Here is a 16,464-nt window from a genome sequence, read left to right as displayed (position 1 = left end):
TACCTGCTACTACAGATGTTTCCTTGAATCAGATTTGAACACACACACACACACACACAAGTGCACACACTTTATATTCTTCAGTGTTTCTCTATTATTCATGGGCTAATAGTCAAGAGTTACCATGAGTGGGCACTAACTTGAGCCACAAGGATAGCAGATATGTAGTTTTTAAGTAGTTTTTAGCCCTTCCAACTGAATGCCTGTGGCCTGCAGGGTTCTCGGAGCTTGGTCCAAGCTGACATTCTCCCTGAACACCATCAGGGCCTATGTGTACTCTCTGTCATTGTGGAACCTCAAAGTCCCTTCTGCCCATTTCTGTCTTGATTCTTTCCTTGACCCTCCAGGTCAAGTTCATTGCTTCCCTAGGCTTGTGGTCCCAGGTGCTTCTTTCTCTGTTCATACATACTTTGTACACTGGACTGTCCATGTTGGCTTTTTGCCTCCCTAAGGCCTGGGCACTGGGAGAGTTTTGGCATCTCTGAAAACCCACATGAAGCACAATGCCTGTAGGCATTTGCCTGTAGGCATTTGAAGAGCATTTGCCAGCTGCTCCTAGAACTGATAAGAAGATAGATGGACAAAGTATGGGGACACATGGAGGGTCAGCTTGACAGATGTTTTTCAGAGCTGCTGTTGAGAAGTCACTGGTACTATTTAGGTGGTTAAACTAGATGACCTTTAATGACCCTCTATTCAGAGATGCTGTCCTATTTCTTTCCACCACTTATCAAGATGGCCTCACTGAATCAGGCATCATCATCAATTGCTCCAAGGGCTTGGCTTGGCACAGTGCGTTTGCTTTAAGGCACACCCAAGAAGGTTGTGCTGGGAAAAGCCTTTAGGCCTCTGGACTTTCCTACCAGGTAGGGAAGAAGCTAGGACCTGGTTGAGTTCAGCCAGTATGGATCAGCCTTGAGGTCACTAAAAGGGTGTCTGTAAGGCTTTGGGTCAACTGAGTAGGGAGGGAAAGGGCCCTTTCATCTGAAAACTTCAGGCAAGAAGTAAAATCTTAAATTTTTAATCTTGTTTGGATTTACAGCAAAGTTGGTGGCTTGGCTGCTGCAGTGCTTATAGGTACTGGAAGAATATGCCTAGGGAGCAGGTGGAGCACATGCTCTAGGTCTGAGAAATCGGGGAGGGAGCAGAAGGTACACATGCACCCTCTGTCCTTGTGGAACCTCAAAATCCCTTCTGCCTGTGGGGAGCTGCTCCCCAGCTCCATGCTCAGTCTGCCTGTGGGCTGGCCTCCTGGCAGGGACAACAGAACCCTGTGGCAGCAACATGTAGCTGGCATTCCCATGGGCCCAAGGCAGTGAAATGTAGTTGGAAAGCCACTGCTGCTTGACTGTGGGGCAGGAAGTCTCTTGGGATGCCCTGGGTTGGTCCCATCACCACACCTAGATAGGAGGTCTATAGCAAAAGGAGGTAAGAGGCACTGGGGCATAATCGAGGTCCAGGAGCCCAGGTTAGGACTATGGGGATGAAGAAGGCTGTGTTACAGGGATGGTTACTGACCTGGCCTCAGAGTGTTAGGGTCAGGTCAGCCCCTCCCACGAAGCGGGACTGGACACAAGTCACCTGAGGCAGCTGAGCTTGGAAGTGCCTGACAGCTGTCACGTTGATACCCGGGCACATGGCCACGTCCAATACCCGGATCTGCTTGCATGCTTGCCTAATGGTATCCAGAGTTCTGTGGGGAGACTACCAGATGAGTGCTTGATGCAGCATGGGGTCCCAGCCCAGCCACTGCACCTGGCTCCATCTGCTCAGCATCATAATACACACTCACTGCTCTGTGAGTTGACTGCAGCTGGACAGGTTGAGGTGCTGCAGCCTTGGCCAGGACCCTGCTGCCTGGGCCCAGCCCTCGTCGCTGATGTGGCTGCAATGACTCAGCACCAAGTGTTCCAAGCTGGGGCAGCCTCTGGCCACTGCCACCAAGCCCATGTCTGTGAGTGCTGGCAATAGGCTCAGTGACAACTGCCTCAGCTGGGGGAATTGCAGTACCTGCAAGGATAGGGTAGATGGAGCATGATATTGGAGCCCAGAAACCTTCCAGTTTCTCTGCCTTTAGTAAAGGGAGTAGCCAGAAGCCTAGGAGAAAGGAACTCCAAGGAACTTTTTTTCCAAAATGTGAGTTGGCCCAGTTCCCTGCCTCCAGCCCCAGGATCCCCAGCCTATCCACACCTTGGCCAAACTGGCATCAGTCAGCTTGCTGCAGGCTGTCAGGTCCAACTCCTGCAGGGCCTGCAGTATGAGCAGGGATGAACTCTGTGGCTTGGGAGAAGCATCCTCAGGACCTGAGGCCTGATACTCCAGCTCTGGGCATAGCTGTGAGGAGAAATCTCTGCTTCTCAGGTTCTTCCTGAGTTTGCCCTTAAATAATCTTAGAGGGAGAGGCAGGAAAGTAGCTGAGTTCACAGACCATCCCACCCTTCCTGACTTTGAGGGCCTCATACCTGGGGACACAGTGCAGGCTTTTCACTTGATTCTTCCAGCCCCAGAAGCCCCCAATCACGGAGCTCCTTGCACCAAGCCAGGCGCAGAACAGAGAGGTGGGTGTGGTAGGTACAGATGGCCTGCAGGGTCCGATTGGAGAGGGCCATACAGGAGGACAAGTCTAGCACTCTAAGGCTTGGGCCCAGTGCTGGGATCAGAGAAAGCACTGAGGCATCCTAGGAGGAAGTGAGGTAGGGAGGAGAGCACAGAGGAGCAGCTTGTTCCTGTGCCACCAGGCGTGGTGGGGTCATCAGCAAGGGCCTGCCCTAGGTTCTTACCCACTAGCAACAGGGAGCTGCCAGAAGGTCCAAGGAAAGAAGTAACATGGTTCCTATGTTGGATTGAAAGTTTGGAAATGGACAGGGTAGATTGTCGGGGTGGGAGATTTAGAGGGGGTTGCTAAAGGACAAAAGTCTATGATTGGGGCAGGAAGGAAGCAGATGGAAATTTCTAAGGCAGCTGCCCAGTTTGTTCTCCCTGCCCTTTCTGAAGGGGTGAGCTGAGACAGCACTCTAACCATAGCTCATTGGGTCAGGGGTGGACAGCTGACCCTCCCTGAGCCAATCAGATATGCTACCGCTAGAATTTGAACCAGAACTGTGGGGTTGAAGTGGGGGATAGAGTGTCACCTGCCAGAAGTCCAGTGGCATGTGAGATGATGGGCCACATCATGGGCCAGATCACTTGTGGTGTCTTGGACCTCACTCTGCCTGGGCCCCAAATGGGCTCTGGGGAGGCATGCCAGCAGCACTGTCCACTTAGGTTCTTGTCTTCTTGCAGACTATGACCCAAATTCAACTTGAACTACTCCTCTTTGGACATAAACACTGGGTAGTTCCTCCCTGGGGCCAGAGACCCAGCTCCCCAAGCCCCACCCTAGGAGGAAGGGGGGCATGGTATGCTCACCTTCAGCGAAGAGCAGTATGCCAGCCTGAGGGAGGTCAGTGGGGGTGGAGCTCCACTCACTGAGCCCAGGGCCTGGGCCAGTTCCCGCCCGCTCACCAGGCAGCACTCAGCCATATCCAGGCTCTGCAACTCTCGCAGGCCCCCTAGGGCTGTACACCCTGCATCTGTCAGCCGTTGCAGCTTTCCCAGGCTGAGGTGCTGCAGGTGCTGCAGGCCACGGCTCACGGCCAAGAGTGCCCCATCAGTCAGTTCTGAGCAGCCACTGAGGTCCAGGGAGGTAAGACCTGGTTGCTGGCGGCACAGGGTGGCCACAGCCTCTGTGGAAAGGTCCCGGCAGCTGTGCAGGCTCAGCTCCTGCAGCTGCAGCCCAGCTACCTGGCCCAGGGAATGTAGGGCCTCAGGTGGTAAGCCAGTGCCACTCAGATCTAGGGCCCGCAATTTGCCAGCTCGCTCTTTCACAAATCGCAGCAGGTTATGGAAGGAGAGTTGGAAGGGAGAGTCGTCCTGGGGGTTGATGGAACCCTGAGCTGGGCTCAGCTCAAAATTGAGGTGGCAATAGGCCAAGGAGAGGCGCTCCAGGCTGGGGACACAGCTGCTGAGCTGGTTGAAGCTGAGATCGGACAGGTTCCGCAGGCAAGCCAGCTTGAGCTCGCGCAGGCCACTCAATGCCTGCCGGACACGCTGGGCCATCTCTGGCTGAGCCAATAGTGTGCCTGATGTGAAGAGGCTGTTGCAGCCACTGAGGTCAAGGGTGCGCAGAGCTGGGCATCCCAGGATCAGGGCCACAAAGGAAGCCTCTGTGGGACTGCCCCCACCCAGGCACAAGCTCTGCAGGTGTGGGCCTAGGTGGTAGGCAACAGACTGCAGCACCAGGTGCGAGGTTGGTGAGCCATCCAGGTTGGTCAGGCTGATGCAGGAGATGCCCCTGAGGCCCAAACTCTTGATGGCCAAAAGGGAGGCAGAAGACACTGGGATGTTGTACCGCACATTTGTCTAAAGGGCAGAAGCAGGCCTGGGGTTAGCCCTCTGACCAGAAGTTGATGACAGGTCAGGAAGGGCCTTTCCACAGTGAGGACCTACCATGGTATAGGGTCATGTGTGGCTGAGGGGAGTGTGGGTGGGGAGTGTGGGTAGGAAGTGGGAGCTGGGAAGGCATGTCCTGCTGGGGTTTGGAGATGACCACCAAGGGCAGGCCTGAAAAGCTGGTGAAGGACAGGGCTAGATGCTGAGGGAGGGGAAGGAACAGAATGGGGAATTGGCATGCTGAGCACAGGAGGGCTGTGATATGACCTGGAAGGAAGCCCAGTGAAACTACACAGGGTAGAAGAACAAAATATGCTGGTCCCTAACCTTTGGTACCTCAGAAGGAAGCCCTGAGAAGGAAGCCCTGAGATTCATGGACCCAGCCTCCTACTCCAAGAACTGTATTAGCTAAGCAACCAGCTTCCCCATGACCCCTTTTTAGAGACCATATAAAGAGCCTCAAGAACAGCTGAAGATAGGAAGAAGTGAAGTGGGCACTACTCACCACAACTCTCTGTGGCCCATGTGCCAGAGGTCTAGGGCAGGCAGTGTCTCAGGCACATGAATGTTTGTATTATTATTATTTTTTAGTACTGGGGATTGAACTCAGGGCCTCATGCATGCTAGGCAAGCACTCCACCACTGAACTACTACACCCCTAGTTCCCCTCCCACTTTTATTTGAGTAATAGGGATGATCTACCACTAAGCTACATTCCCAGTTCTTTTCATTTTTTAATTTTGAATCCAGATCTCACTAAGTTGCCAAGGCTAGTCTCAAACTTGCAAACCTCCTGTGTCAGCCTCCCAAAGTGTTGGGATTACAGGAATATGCCATTGCACCCAGCTTTAAAAAAAAAAAAAATTTGAATTGAACCCAAGAGTGCTGAGTCATATCCCCAGCCCTTTTTATTTTTTATTTTTAGAGGGTCTATTTATTTAAGAGCTAAATTGCTTAGGGCCTCCCTAAGTTCTTGAGTCTGGCCTTGAATTTGTGATCCTCCTGCCTCAAGCTCCAGGATTATAGGTGTGCGCCACCATGCCCGTCCCAGCTAATATTTTGAAACAGGGTTTAAGTTGTCCAAGCTGGTCTCAAACCTTCAATCCTCCTGCCTAAGTCTCCAACTAGCTGATATTACAGGTATGCATTTCTACCACCCAACAACAACAACAAAAAGGGTTTTTGTGTGTGTGTGTGTCTGTGTATGTGCACGCACACATACACGCACAAACTAACATAGGTAAGGTTGCCTGGAATTGGGCCCTGAAGAATCTCTGTGGCACAACTCTGGAACACACATCTATCTCTCCAGGTGAGGAAGGATAAGCCTCCCATTTTGTGGGGGCTGGATTTAATAATTTAACAAGTCTCAGAGGTACCAACGAAGTTGAGTTGGCTCTGCCACAGAGAAGCAGGGAAGAGAGAATGGGGAGTGCATAGTTGGACTAGGGTGGGACCCAAGACATGAGCTCAGGCTAAGTGGTAAGAATAAGTTGGCTTGAATAGGAGTTTGGGAGCCTCTGGCTAAGGGAGAGTCTTTCATGAACCTTCCCTGACCTTGTGCCAGAGGGAGCCAAGGGGAAGTCAGTACAATTTGTGTGGAATAGGTCTGTGGAGAAGAGAGGGAGGGGAAGGAACAGAGTGGGGAATTGGCTTAGCTTTTAAAATTCTAGCCCTGTTCCTCTACCTCTTGCCCAGGTTTCAGGCACACAGAACTCAAAGAAGGCTCTTGTTTTAGCATCAACAAGGTCCTAATACAGGAGAGCTAGCTCCTCAAAATACCTACCTTTTCAGTAACTATAAAAACAAGCCTTTGTCCCCTGATTGTACCCCACAAAACAGCACCAAAGGAAATGAGAAAGGCAGAATTGACACTGGATGGGCTCTTGCAAAACCTTATTGATAGGACTCTCCCAGGAAGCATGGAACCCATTCCTAAGTGGGTTCTGCCCCAGGTGGAGGCAGCTGCCCAAGGCTACAGTGGTAGGAAGGAACATGCATAGAGATGGGTACTAGTTCCTGGTTTCTCTCACAGTAGATTGGCTAGGTTCTCCTTCCAGACCACACTTCCAAATCATGGTCCTTCCTAGTGAAAGGGGCACTCACCACAGATCCCCTTATGGTGGGGGGATAGTGGGGACTCCCAAGGGCCTGGGTCTCTTTTTCAGATTTAAGGAGAACTGGAGAAGATTCCAGTGTGTGAGGCTAGGGAAGGAGATGAAAAGATCATAGAGAGAAGTTTGTAGAAAAGAAAGGAAAATTATGCCTCCAGCTACTGCCTAACCCTACATGAGATGAGTCAGTCTGAGGCTGAATAAACTAGGGCTAGGGGAGCTGGGAGCAGCTAGGTGGCTCAGCCAGCACCTGCCCCCACCACTCACATATGACTGAGAAGCCCAGATCCCTGCAGGCCCCCAGAAGACACAAGTGCTCAGCCTCTTTCCCCCTCCTCAGAGCCTGAGTAGTCAGTAATGTTTCCTTTCCCACTACCTCCCTATGAACAAGGTGGACAAGCAGCCAAGGAAGGGCACTGGCAGTCATCCCAGGGCTAGGCCACACCTGCTGCTGGCAGCAAAAACCCACCCCCAAAATAGGCAGGGCATGGCCTGAGGACTTCCAGTTATTAGGAAGGAGGCTTATGACTAACTGTGGTCCCATACTGTTTTCATTGGTAGGGTGGGGGCAGCCTCTAAGCCTTCACCCAGAGGCCTATCCTGCTCCTGAGTTTAGCTGGACTTTAAGTGTGGAAGCCCAGGAAGAGCCTTTTAGGGAAATTTATCTCTTTGGGGAGTATGGCAGCATGTGAAAACAAGGCTCCTGGGATCTGAACTTTAGCTCTTCCTTTGCCCAGGAAGATGCTTCTAGAGGTCAGAGGGGAGACTGCAAGGTCACCTGCTCCAGCTTCAGCCACCCCACACACAGAGGCCAACTGGGGCAGGAAAGGACAGTGGAAGGCAGAAGCTGAGCTGTTTTTCATTCTTGCTCCACAGTGATCAATTCAGTAGCAGCAATCAGGGTTCCCCAGGGCATGGGCAAGGCCTGGGTGTGTGTGGGCTGCTACGCTTGCCTGCAGTGAGACAAACTGGAAGTAAGTGAACAGTGGATCAGGTCAAGGGGAATAAGAAGTCACTAAATTCAGCATTCTATCCTGGCCTGGTAGGACACAGGCCCTGGCCTGGCCTTGGTAGGCCAGTGTCTTCCACAACACAGTAGCTGGGGCACTGCCTTCTCATCAACCTGCCTACACCTGGGCTCTGAAAGATGATTCCTGTCCACGGGGTTATGCAGATTGTTTTCTGGAATATGGTAGTGCTGAGGTGTGGGCAGGGCCCTGGATGCCTAGGTGCCTGTGGCCTGGCCTCCCAGTGCCCCCAGCCCAGTGGGACTGAGCTTTGCAGGGGTATCAAATAAATCTTTTTGTGGTGCGGGGTGCCAGGGCACTCTATCACTGACCCACACCCCCAGCCCTATTTTGTTTTTTATTAAGAGACAGGGTCTCACTGAGTTGCTTAGTGCCTCACTTTTGCTGAGGCTGGCTTTGAACTCACGATTCTGCTGCCTCAGCCTCCAGAGCCACTGAGATTACAGGCGTGCACCACTGCATTTGGCCCAAATAAATCTTAATCAACATTTTGGAGGTTCTGGTTAGCTGGAGCAGCCCTGTGCTATATTGGTGGACTCCAGGATTCCAGCTGCTGACCCTAGCTTCCTTCTCTCTTCCTCCCTGCTCCTCCTCCACTTCATCTACACCCAGGGGCTTGACTGCCCCCTCTGCCTCCTGTGCCCTTTTCTCCTTTACTGGCCTCTATGAGTCTTACCCCTCCACTGCTCCTCTTCAGGGCTTATCGCCTTGCCTCCCTCACACTGCTGAGCTTGCTCTCCTTGCCTGGCGACAGATGATGAGGCCAACTGCCTCTTTGGAGTCTAATAGACTGGGGATACAGAATGCTACAGAGAAAGCCAGGGTATTCCCTCTTTCCTACACCCCCAGCATAAGCCTCCTCCATCCTGCCTCCTTTCCTGTCCCCACAAGAGTTCTCCCCAAGTCCACCATCTTCATCTCTGAGCCTCCTGCAGGAGACCCCCCTCACTGAACCTTCTCAGAGATGACCTGTTCTGCTTTAAAAAGAAACCAAAGCCATCAGTTGCAAGGTTTCTCCCCTTTCCCTGTCATGTCCACCAACTGCCTCCTGGCAGAACCCCTTCCTTCCCTCTACTGTCCTTTGGGTTGTAGTCAACCCCCTTCTTTTGGTCTGCTAAGCTATTCCCACCTTCACTTCTGGGAAGCTTGCCGTTTCTGCCTTTCTACTGCTCCTTCCTCAGAACCCACAAATAACAACAGTCTTAAATCACACAAGCTCCCTTTATCCTCTCCTCACTTCTATTTCTCCGTTTGTAGTCAAGCCCTTGGAGGCACAAGGGCACACCCACATCTGTATCTGGCCATCTAGTTCTCCCTTGCCTCATTCATTCACTCTTTACCACAGCCCCCACACAGTCACCCATTCCTGGCAACAGCTTCCCTCCAGCAAGATCACCAACAATCCTGGAGTTCCCTTCTCAGTGTCCTCTCTGCCATGCCATCTGCTATGGGTGGTCAGGAGCCATTCCCTTTGACACTACTTCCTAGTGGGGGTTCTGAGACTGCCTTCCTGGCTCTCCTGTAACTTTCCAGCCTGCTTCTGCTTTGGGAGTCTCTTCTCACCAAAGAAGAGAGACCCAGTCCAGTCCATATCCATATCACCCTGAATATGCCTGATCTTGGACGTTAGTTAGTACCTGGATGGCAGACCCAGTCCACAGATTAGTGAGTTCCTTCTGGTTTGTCTCACCTGATAGCATGCATGTGTCATAGACATGCAAGTGTATCAGTGGCACTTGTATGTCAGAGGATACACAATCTTTGTCCTCTTCTGTGTGCCCCTGAGCATAATATACTTCACCCCATGGGGCAATCTTTCTAACTACTTTCTTTCTGATCTGCATCATTTTCCTGAATCCCAGGCCCTAAGAGCCAACTGCTTCGTGGACTTCGCTCTAGATAACCCCAGAGTTACCTAAGCTACATCCCCAGTTCTTTTTTATTTTGAAACAGGGTCTTGCTAAGTTGCTGAGGGCCTAGCTAAGTTGCTGGGGCTGGCCTCTAGAGTCACTGGGATTATAAGTGTGTGCCACTGTGTCAGGCTATTTTTTTCAAATTATTATTATTTTGTTATTGTTGATATTATTATTACTACTATTATTATTGGTATTGGGTATTGAACCCTGGAGTGCTTTACCGCTGAGCTATATCCCCAGTCCTTTTTTTAACAACTTGAGACAGGATCTTGCTAAGCTGCTGTGACTGACCTCAAACTTGTGATCCTCCTTTCTCAGCCTCCCCAGTTGCCAGGATTACAGGTATGAGCTACTGCTATTCCTCCTCCTAAATTGTTACCTCCCTGTACTAAGGTACCCTCACCTCTCACATCCATAATGATTAAAGTCTCTTCCATTCCATTTATTTGATATATTGAGGTATGTTTTTCTGCTCCAACCTCACTGCTTCTGCCTTAGTTCGGGTTCCCTTATTGTCTGTTAGGAATATGTCACAGAAGCTTTCTTCTCACCACAATTCTAGCCTCTAGTGTCTCTGACTCTAAAACCATCTTTGATCTTTTCACCAAGATGACCCCTACCAAAAAGCAAATCTGACTGTGCTCTTCAAACCTTCTGCCAGGTCCCCCCATCCACAGGAGAGGCTAAGCTTCCTAGCTGTCATTCAAACCCTTCTGTATCAGAAGGCAGCCTAACTCAGCCCACCTCTCCGCATGTCCACTCTCCTTTTCTCCTAGCCAGCTCTGGGAATTCCCACTTCTGACCACCGTCTTACCCTGCCATGCTTCCAGTCAGCTACTTTGTGTTTTGATGGGTCTCACCCCTCACCTACTCCTATTTGTCTATTTGGAAAATATTTATTCCTCTTTCTCTCTCTTTTTGTGGTGCTGGGAGTTGAATTCAGGTCATCCCAGGTGCCAGGCAAGCACTCTATACCCCCAGCTCTATCCCCACCTTGAGTTCCAGGCTGAGTGTCTTCTTCTCCATGAATTCTTTTCTGGATCTTTTCTCTGCATCCCCCATTTGCCTTGCACAGACTCCAAATGCAACACCCTAGTCCCTTTTTGCTTGTGTTTTTCTCCCCCTCCCAAACTCCAGAGCACCACATCTTCCTCACTTCTGCCTCAGTGACCAGCACAGTGCTTGACACTAACAGAAACATGTGAGTGAGTCTCTGATAATTTTCAGTCTTCCTTTTGCCCTGTGACTATTCTAAAGTCCTTTGATGAGGTCCTGGCCTCTATCTCTCTTTTCACGATCTTATGACAATTTGGCCCCCAAAATCATCAATCCAAGTGGCCACTAAGGAACTAGATGCTTCTGAGGAACTTCCTCCACAGATAGTTCCATGTTTCCATCCCCATGGCTCTGCTTCCTCAGGAAGGGGTGGCATCTCTGCCTCTTAAGCAAGACCAAGCCTAGTGCACTAAGCCTATCCCTGCTACCACGTCAGGTGGCACCCACTATTCCTAATCTCTCTTCTGCCTACATACATCCCTCCTCTATGGACTTTCTCCCTCATTTGACACATTTGAGATTTCTCCTAATCAAAATTACTTTGTCAAGTCCACCTCAACCTCTTGTTTCTGCCCAATTTATTTCCTTTCTTCCAAGGGGAAGTTTCTTACAAATGAGGTCACTCTCTATCTACACTTCCTTTCTTTTCTCATTCATTCTTCAGCTTGCCTGGCTTTTCCTCCCCACTAGATACTAAATATTGCTGAAATCACTGGTAGTCCCTTGGTTATCAAATGTTATGGACACTATTTTTAAAAAATTTTCTGAACTCTTTATGGCATTTGACATCATTAATCATCCACCTGATACTTTAAAGCTCTCCTATCTTGGACTCTATGCCCTCCTCTTTGGAATCTCCTCAGTCACTTCAATAGAGATGTCTCTTCCTTGCTGTGCCTTGGACTGGCATCCTCCCTCTGGAGCATTTGCTATGACCTGCCTGCTGTTCTCTGGCTCTTCATGTTTTCCCTGGGGGAGGTTACTCAGATCTATGGCTTTATTTCTATCCATTTAAAAATTTTCGTTTTGCTGAAAATAGAACCCAGGATCTCATAAATACTAAGTAAGTGTGTTCCACCACTGAGCTACACCCCCAGATCCATACATTCTTTCCTTTTTTTTTTTTTTTTTTGGTACCGGGGATTGAACCCTGGGGTGCCTTACCACTGAGCCACATCCCCAGCCCTTTTTATTTTTTATTTTGAGACAGGGGCTCTTTAAGTTGCTTAGGGCCTTGCTAAGTTGCTGAGGCTGGCCTTAAACTAATGATCTTCCACGCCTCTCAAGTCACTGGAATTACAGACATGAGCCACTACACCCAGCCCCTAGCCAATTCTTTAATGACACCCAATTCTATACTCATTACCCAGACCTTTCTCTTAAATTCCTCACTCAGAACTACTAACTGGATTGCACTATCTAAATATCTCACACTTCAATTTTTCAGTAAGTCGAAAGTCAGATACCCTCAGATACTAAAATCACTGACACTGGATAGAAAATTTGACAACAGACCCTACTTAATACATACGTTTTGTTATGTGACAGGTGAGGGTTCCAACCTAAGAAGGGGAAGATGGTGTTGGGGCTATTTGAAAATTAATCAGTTTAGCTTCTTATAACATAAATGAAAATAAATTTTACCAATAAGTATTCAAATCATAAAAAAGAAGAAATAATCTGCTGTCAACATAAAACTGCTCTAAGAAATAATGTCTATTTTGAGAAAAAGAAGAAAAATGAGGGCATATTTATCAGATCTGAGGAGGCAAGGGATCTTTACGTTTAAACAACAATGGAAGAAATAAAAAGAAAAGCAATGTTGAGAAACAACAACACAGAAACTTATTTCTGCATCTCTTAAATAAAAACACATATCTACCAATCAAAATAAAAGGCAAACATATTAGAAATATATTTCAATAAATATATAAGGAATTAATCTCTTTAATGTATAAGAAGTTCATACAAATGGGTAAGTAAAATACTAAGACCCTAGCAGTTAAAAGGATGATGAACATGAATAAACAAACAAACAAACAAAAAAAGAGGGAAATACAAATGGTAAGCTAATGAGAAAAACTGTTGAACCTCACTGATCATAAAAGAAATCAGTTCCAAGAGTTATTATTGTTTGCCTTTCAAACTAGTAAGAGGTCTGCATTTACCTCCTGGCGAGGCTGCCTCCCTACTTTCAAGCTTGCCCTCTCCAGTCCAACTGTACTGCAGAGCTTCTAACATACAGTCACAAACTGTCACTCGCTTGCCTTAACATTCCTTAAAGGGCCCAAGATGATAATCAGGAGAAAACCCAACTCTGCTGTCTGGCACATCTGTCAGCTTACAGTCTGCCTCCGTTTTAGTCTCATCTCCCATACGTATCTCACATGGAACTTGTGTGGTCATTTCCAGGACTATTCAACATCTTGGTGTCTCTATCTGTGCTGTTATTGGTCTGGGAAAACCAACCTTCATCTTCACCCTGTTCCTCAAGGAGGCCTTCCCTGGAATTACTGGTCAACCTTATTTGCATATCCTTCTTCAGGTCCCTGTTGCACCCTTCCATGCCAGGGCCACAACACTGTGCACATGATATCATGATCATTTATGCTACTTGTCTTTCTCCTGCATGGGACTGTGAGCTCCTTAGAAAACTATCTTATTCATCTGTATAACCCCAGCCCTAAGCCCAGTATGCATGGACGTGTGAGTACATCAGAATGGATGGATGGATGGATGGATGACATATGAACAGGACTGTGAGCAAGCTGAAGTGACAGACAACTGAGAATGGGTCAGGTGGGTGGGTACCTTACCTCCCGAAGGGCATTCTGGGCTGCACGGTACCAAGCCCGACTCACGAGAGAGGCCTCTTTCTGATCTGACAGAGGAAGGAAGCTCAGAATATACGTGAGCATCTGAGGGAAAAAGACAAGGCATTGGGGCTGTTAGAGCTGGGGGTCCTTTGGAACCTACTCCAGCTGATAGCACAGTGGATTCATTTTGGATCTGAAGTTTCACAGAGTATTCACTTCCCCTCTCCAACTTCCAGGCATCTTCACTGTGAGTAAACCTTTCCTGAGCCCTCTCTGGATGCACACTTATACTAACTGGTAAAAATCAAACTTCCTGCCCAGTTTAATAGAAAAAGCCTGGGGTATTGGGGCCATATAAACCTAGTTTCAAATCCCTAATCTGTTAATGATCTCTCTGATCCTTTGTTTTCTTTATCTATAAAATGGCAATGTAATGAGACTTAAATGGGTTTCTGTGAGAATTAAGTAACAGCACAGTGTCTTGCATAGATCTGGAACATGGTAAGTCAAATATCTTCCTTTGATTCTCTGAAGCCCCACTTCCTCCTCCTGCCCTCACAAGTTCAGCTCTGGGACCCTCACTCTTTCCAAATTCTCCAATGCCAACTTGCCTTCTTAACTGGCTATTAAGAAATGATCCTGGCAAGACCCACCCTGGGAGCCTCTGGCTCTCTTCCATCTATACTCTATGAGGCTGGGGTGGTAAGGTTGGATGCTCTAAAGGGGACTGGAAATGGGTCACTTGTGAGGCTAAGAACAATTTATTAGCTATTTTTTTCCTTCTCAAATCTTCCTTTCTTGAGACCTGTAACATTGTTTTCTAGGCCTTAGCCCAGCATTCTTTTTGGCCTGCTTCTGGATTCTTCTGTGACTCCCAGGCCTCATACTTGGATCTTTTGATCTTCAGTTTATTCATACATAAACAACCAACAAGAGCCTCATATTGTCCTACGTACTAAGTGCAAGTGCAGTATTGCCAACTATCTTCCCAAATGACTCACCATCACCTTGATATTTTGCCTTCAGTCCAACTTTCCCCTTTAATGCCAATAGTGCACCCCATCTGAAGGTCCTGGTAACACTTTGGACTCATGTTCTTCTATCCCTTATTTCAAAATACAAGTATAAAATAGAGGCTTTAGGAAACACTAACCAAGACTCATTCAAATCCCAGCTCCATTACTTCCTAGCTGTGTCTCTTCAGGCAGTGTACTTGACCTCTCTGAACTTCAGTTTCTGTATGTATGAAATAGACATTTTAAAAAATCTAGATCATAGTCTTATAGGGACTAGATGATCCATAAATGGTTGCTGGATTACTGTTACTAATATTTCTACCTTTACAACTTTACCACTATAGCAGCTAAGATCTTCATCACCCCAGACCTGGATTCCTTCCACAATCTTGACCTTACCTTCAAGTTCAACTTAGCTAATCCCTTCTGTACTGTCACAAGGTTAACTGTCCTAAACAAAACAAAACAAAACCTGTTTCCTGTTTCAGCATACTCCTGATGGAAACCTTCAGGGTTATTCAGTCCTCTCAGGAAAAAATCTCCACTCCTGAGGCAGAACTGCCAGGTCTCCATGCCTGATCTGGTCCACTGGTCCCAGAGCTTCCCTGATCCATCCTTTCTACTGCCCCCAGCATGTCTTGTGGGCCTCTTTCTTGGGTTGTCATTCCTTAAGCTTGATTTCACTACTCCACTCTGATTTCTCCTTCCCTTCTCAGATGCTGAACATATATGAGATGCTCTGTCAATACTTACAGGATTATAGTAAGGATAGGCAGTCCTCTACCTCTATTTTCACCAAAGATTTGCTCAGGGAAGGGATAGGGAGATAAAGCAGATGATTACTGAGAGGAGAATGACTTTGAAGTACAGCCTGGGTTAGGGAGGGGAAGCATGGGGAAGAGAGTACTGACAGGGACTGGGAATGACCAAGCTCCTATCCTTAGGGGGAAGCAGGGAAGCTGCTGAGCTAAGATAGTGGCCATCCTGTCTCCTAAGCTAAACAGCTAGCAGCTAACTCCAGGAGCAAAGGGAGGGGGAAAAATTGATCATGGGAATGGAGGACATGATTAATTAAACTTAGAAAGGTGGTCTTTATAGAGAGACTAGAGAATGGGATGAATCCCATCCCAAGGGGCTACTAGACATACCAAGCAGCTTCTAGAGATACAACGGAAAATCCACGGGATCTATGGGCAAAAATGGATATCCTCTGGGGCCAAGGAAGAAATGGATACAGTTGCAGAATACTCATTGAACTGGGAGCAGGCCTATTTTTGCTGAGAGGGAGCACTCCAGCAGTGATGGGAAAGAGTAGCCAGTTTCCTATGGGTGGTGGGAGGGGGATGCAATCTTCAGGGCAAAAGGGATGGAGAGGCCATTCCAAGATACCACTGGCACTGGAGACAAAACCTGTTATCTTCTGGCCCAGGAAGGCAGAAGGCAGAGTGGTCTTGCCCCTGGCTAAGAAGAAGCAAACAGCCCATGGGGTGAAAGAGGTAGGGGCGCCATCACTATGGGACTAGGGGCTGGGTAGCAGGCCTGTCTTTGCTAAAGAACCTCAGCGACCATTCCCAGAATTGATGGGGAGGGAATAGTCTGTTTCCCACTGCCCGGGAGAGCGGACGAAGGAAGTGGAGTGAGCAACCCAAGGGGCCAACGGGGATAAGATCGGTTACCCTTCAGGGACGATGGAATGGAGCAGACATCTTCCAGAACTGAGGGGGAGGGGACGGCAATCTGAAACGAAGGGGATGGGCAGAAATCTGTCCTCGCTAAGGTGACAGAGCAGGCATCTCCTGGGGCCGATTGGGAAGGAGAGGACGGTTCCCCAAGCTAAGGGGATAGAGTGGCCCAAAAGTGGGGCCGTTACCCAGAGCTTGCAGGTCCTGGGATCCACCGGGCGGGTCGTTTCCGCCAGGCGGAAGGCGCAAGGCGAGCTTACTGACAGTCCCTCCCCAAAGCTCGGGACCCCAAGGGCGGGGCCTGTCCGGAGCTAGGCCGGAGGGCGGCTTCTTCTCACCTCCAGGGGCAGCGACTCCGCCATCGCATCCCTGCCGCCTCCGCCCCCGCGCAAGACTTTCTGGGAA

General features: G+C 48.8%; 1 protein-coding gene across 2 annotated transcripts; it reads right to left on the bottom strand.

Annotated features, from left to right (window-relative positions):
* Positions 1-1,005: 1,005 nt before the first annotated feature.
* On the bottom strand, positions 1,006-16,442 carry LOC107150998 (F-box/LRR-repeat protein 20). Of its 2 annotated transcripts, XM_048792323.1 has the most exons (8): positions 16,398-16,442; positions 13,362-13,463; positions 3,409-4,401; positions 2,463-2,678; positions 2,191-2,334; positions 1,793-2,010; positions 1,519-1,693; positions 1,006-1,413 (listed from the first exon to the last, which is right to left on the bottom strand). In XM_048792323.1, exons 1-7 carry the CDS (start codon positions 16,419-16,421, stop codon positions 1,525-1,527), a joined length of 1,866 nt encoding a protein of 621 aa, XP_048648280.1. In that variant the 5' UTR covers positions 16,422-16,442; the 3' UTR covers positions 1,006-1,413; positions 1,519-1,524. The 2 variants fall into 2 exon arrangements, with proteins under 2 accessions (XP_048648280.1, XP_048648279.1); XM_048792322.1 differs by having other exon boundaries at positions 1,006-1,693.
* Positions 16,443-16,464: the final 22 nt, after the last annotated feature.

The sequence above is a fragment of the Marmota marmota genome, unplaced genomic scaffold (genome assembly GCF_001458135.2).
Source record: "Marmota marmota marmota unplaced genomic scaffold, marMar, whole genome shotgun sequence".
Taxonomy (NCBI): Eukaryota; Metazoa; Chordata; class Mammalia; order Rodentia; family Sciuridae; genus Marmota; species Marmota marmota.
The sequence above is the reverse complement of the archived record's forward strand: the minus strand, read 5'-3'. Positions and strand labels throughout refer to the sequence as shown.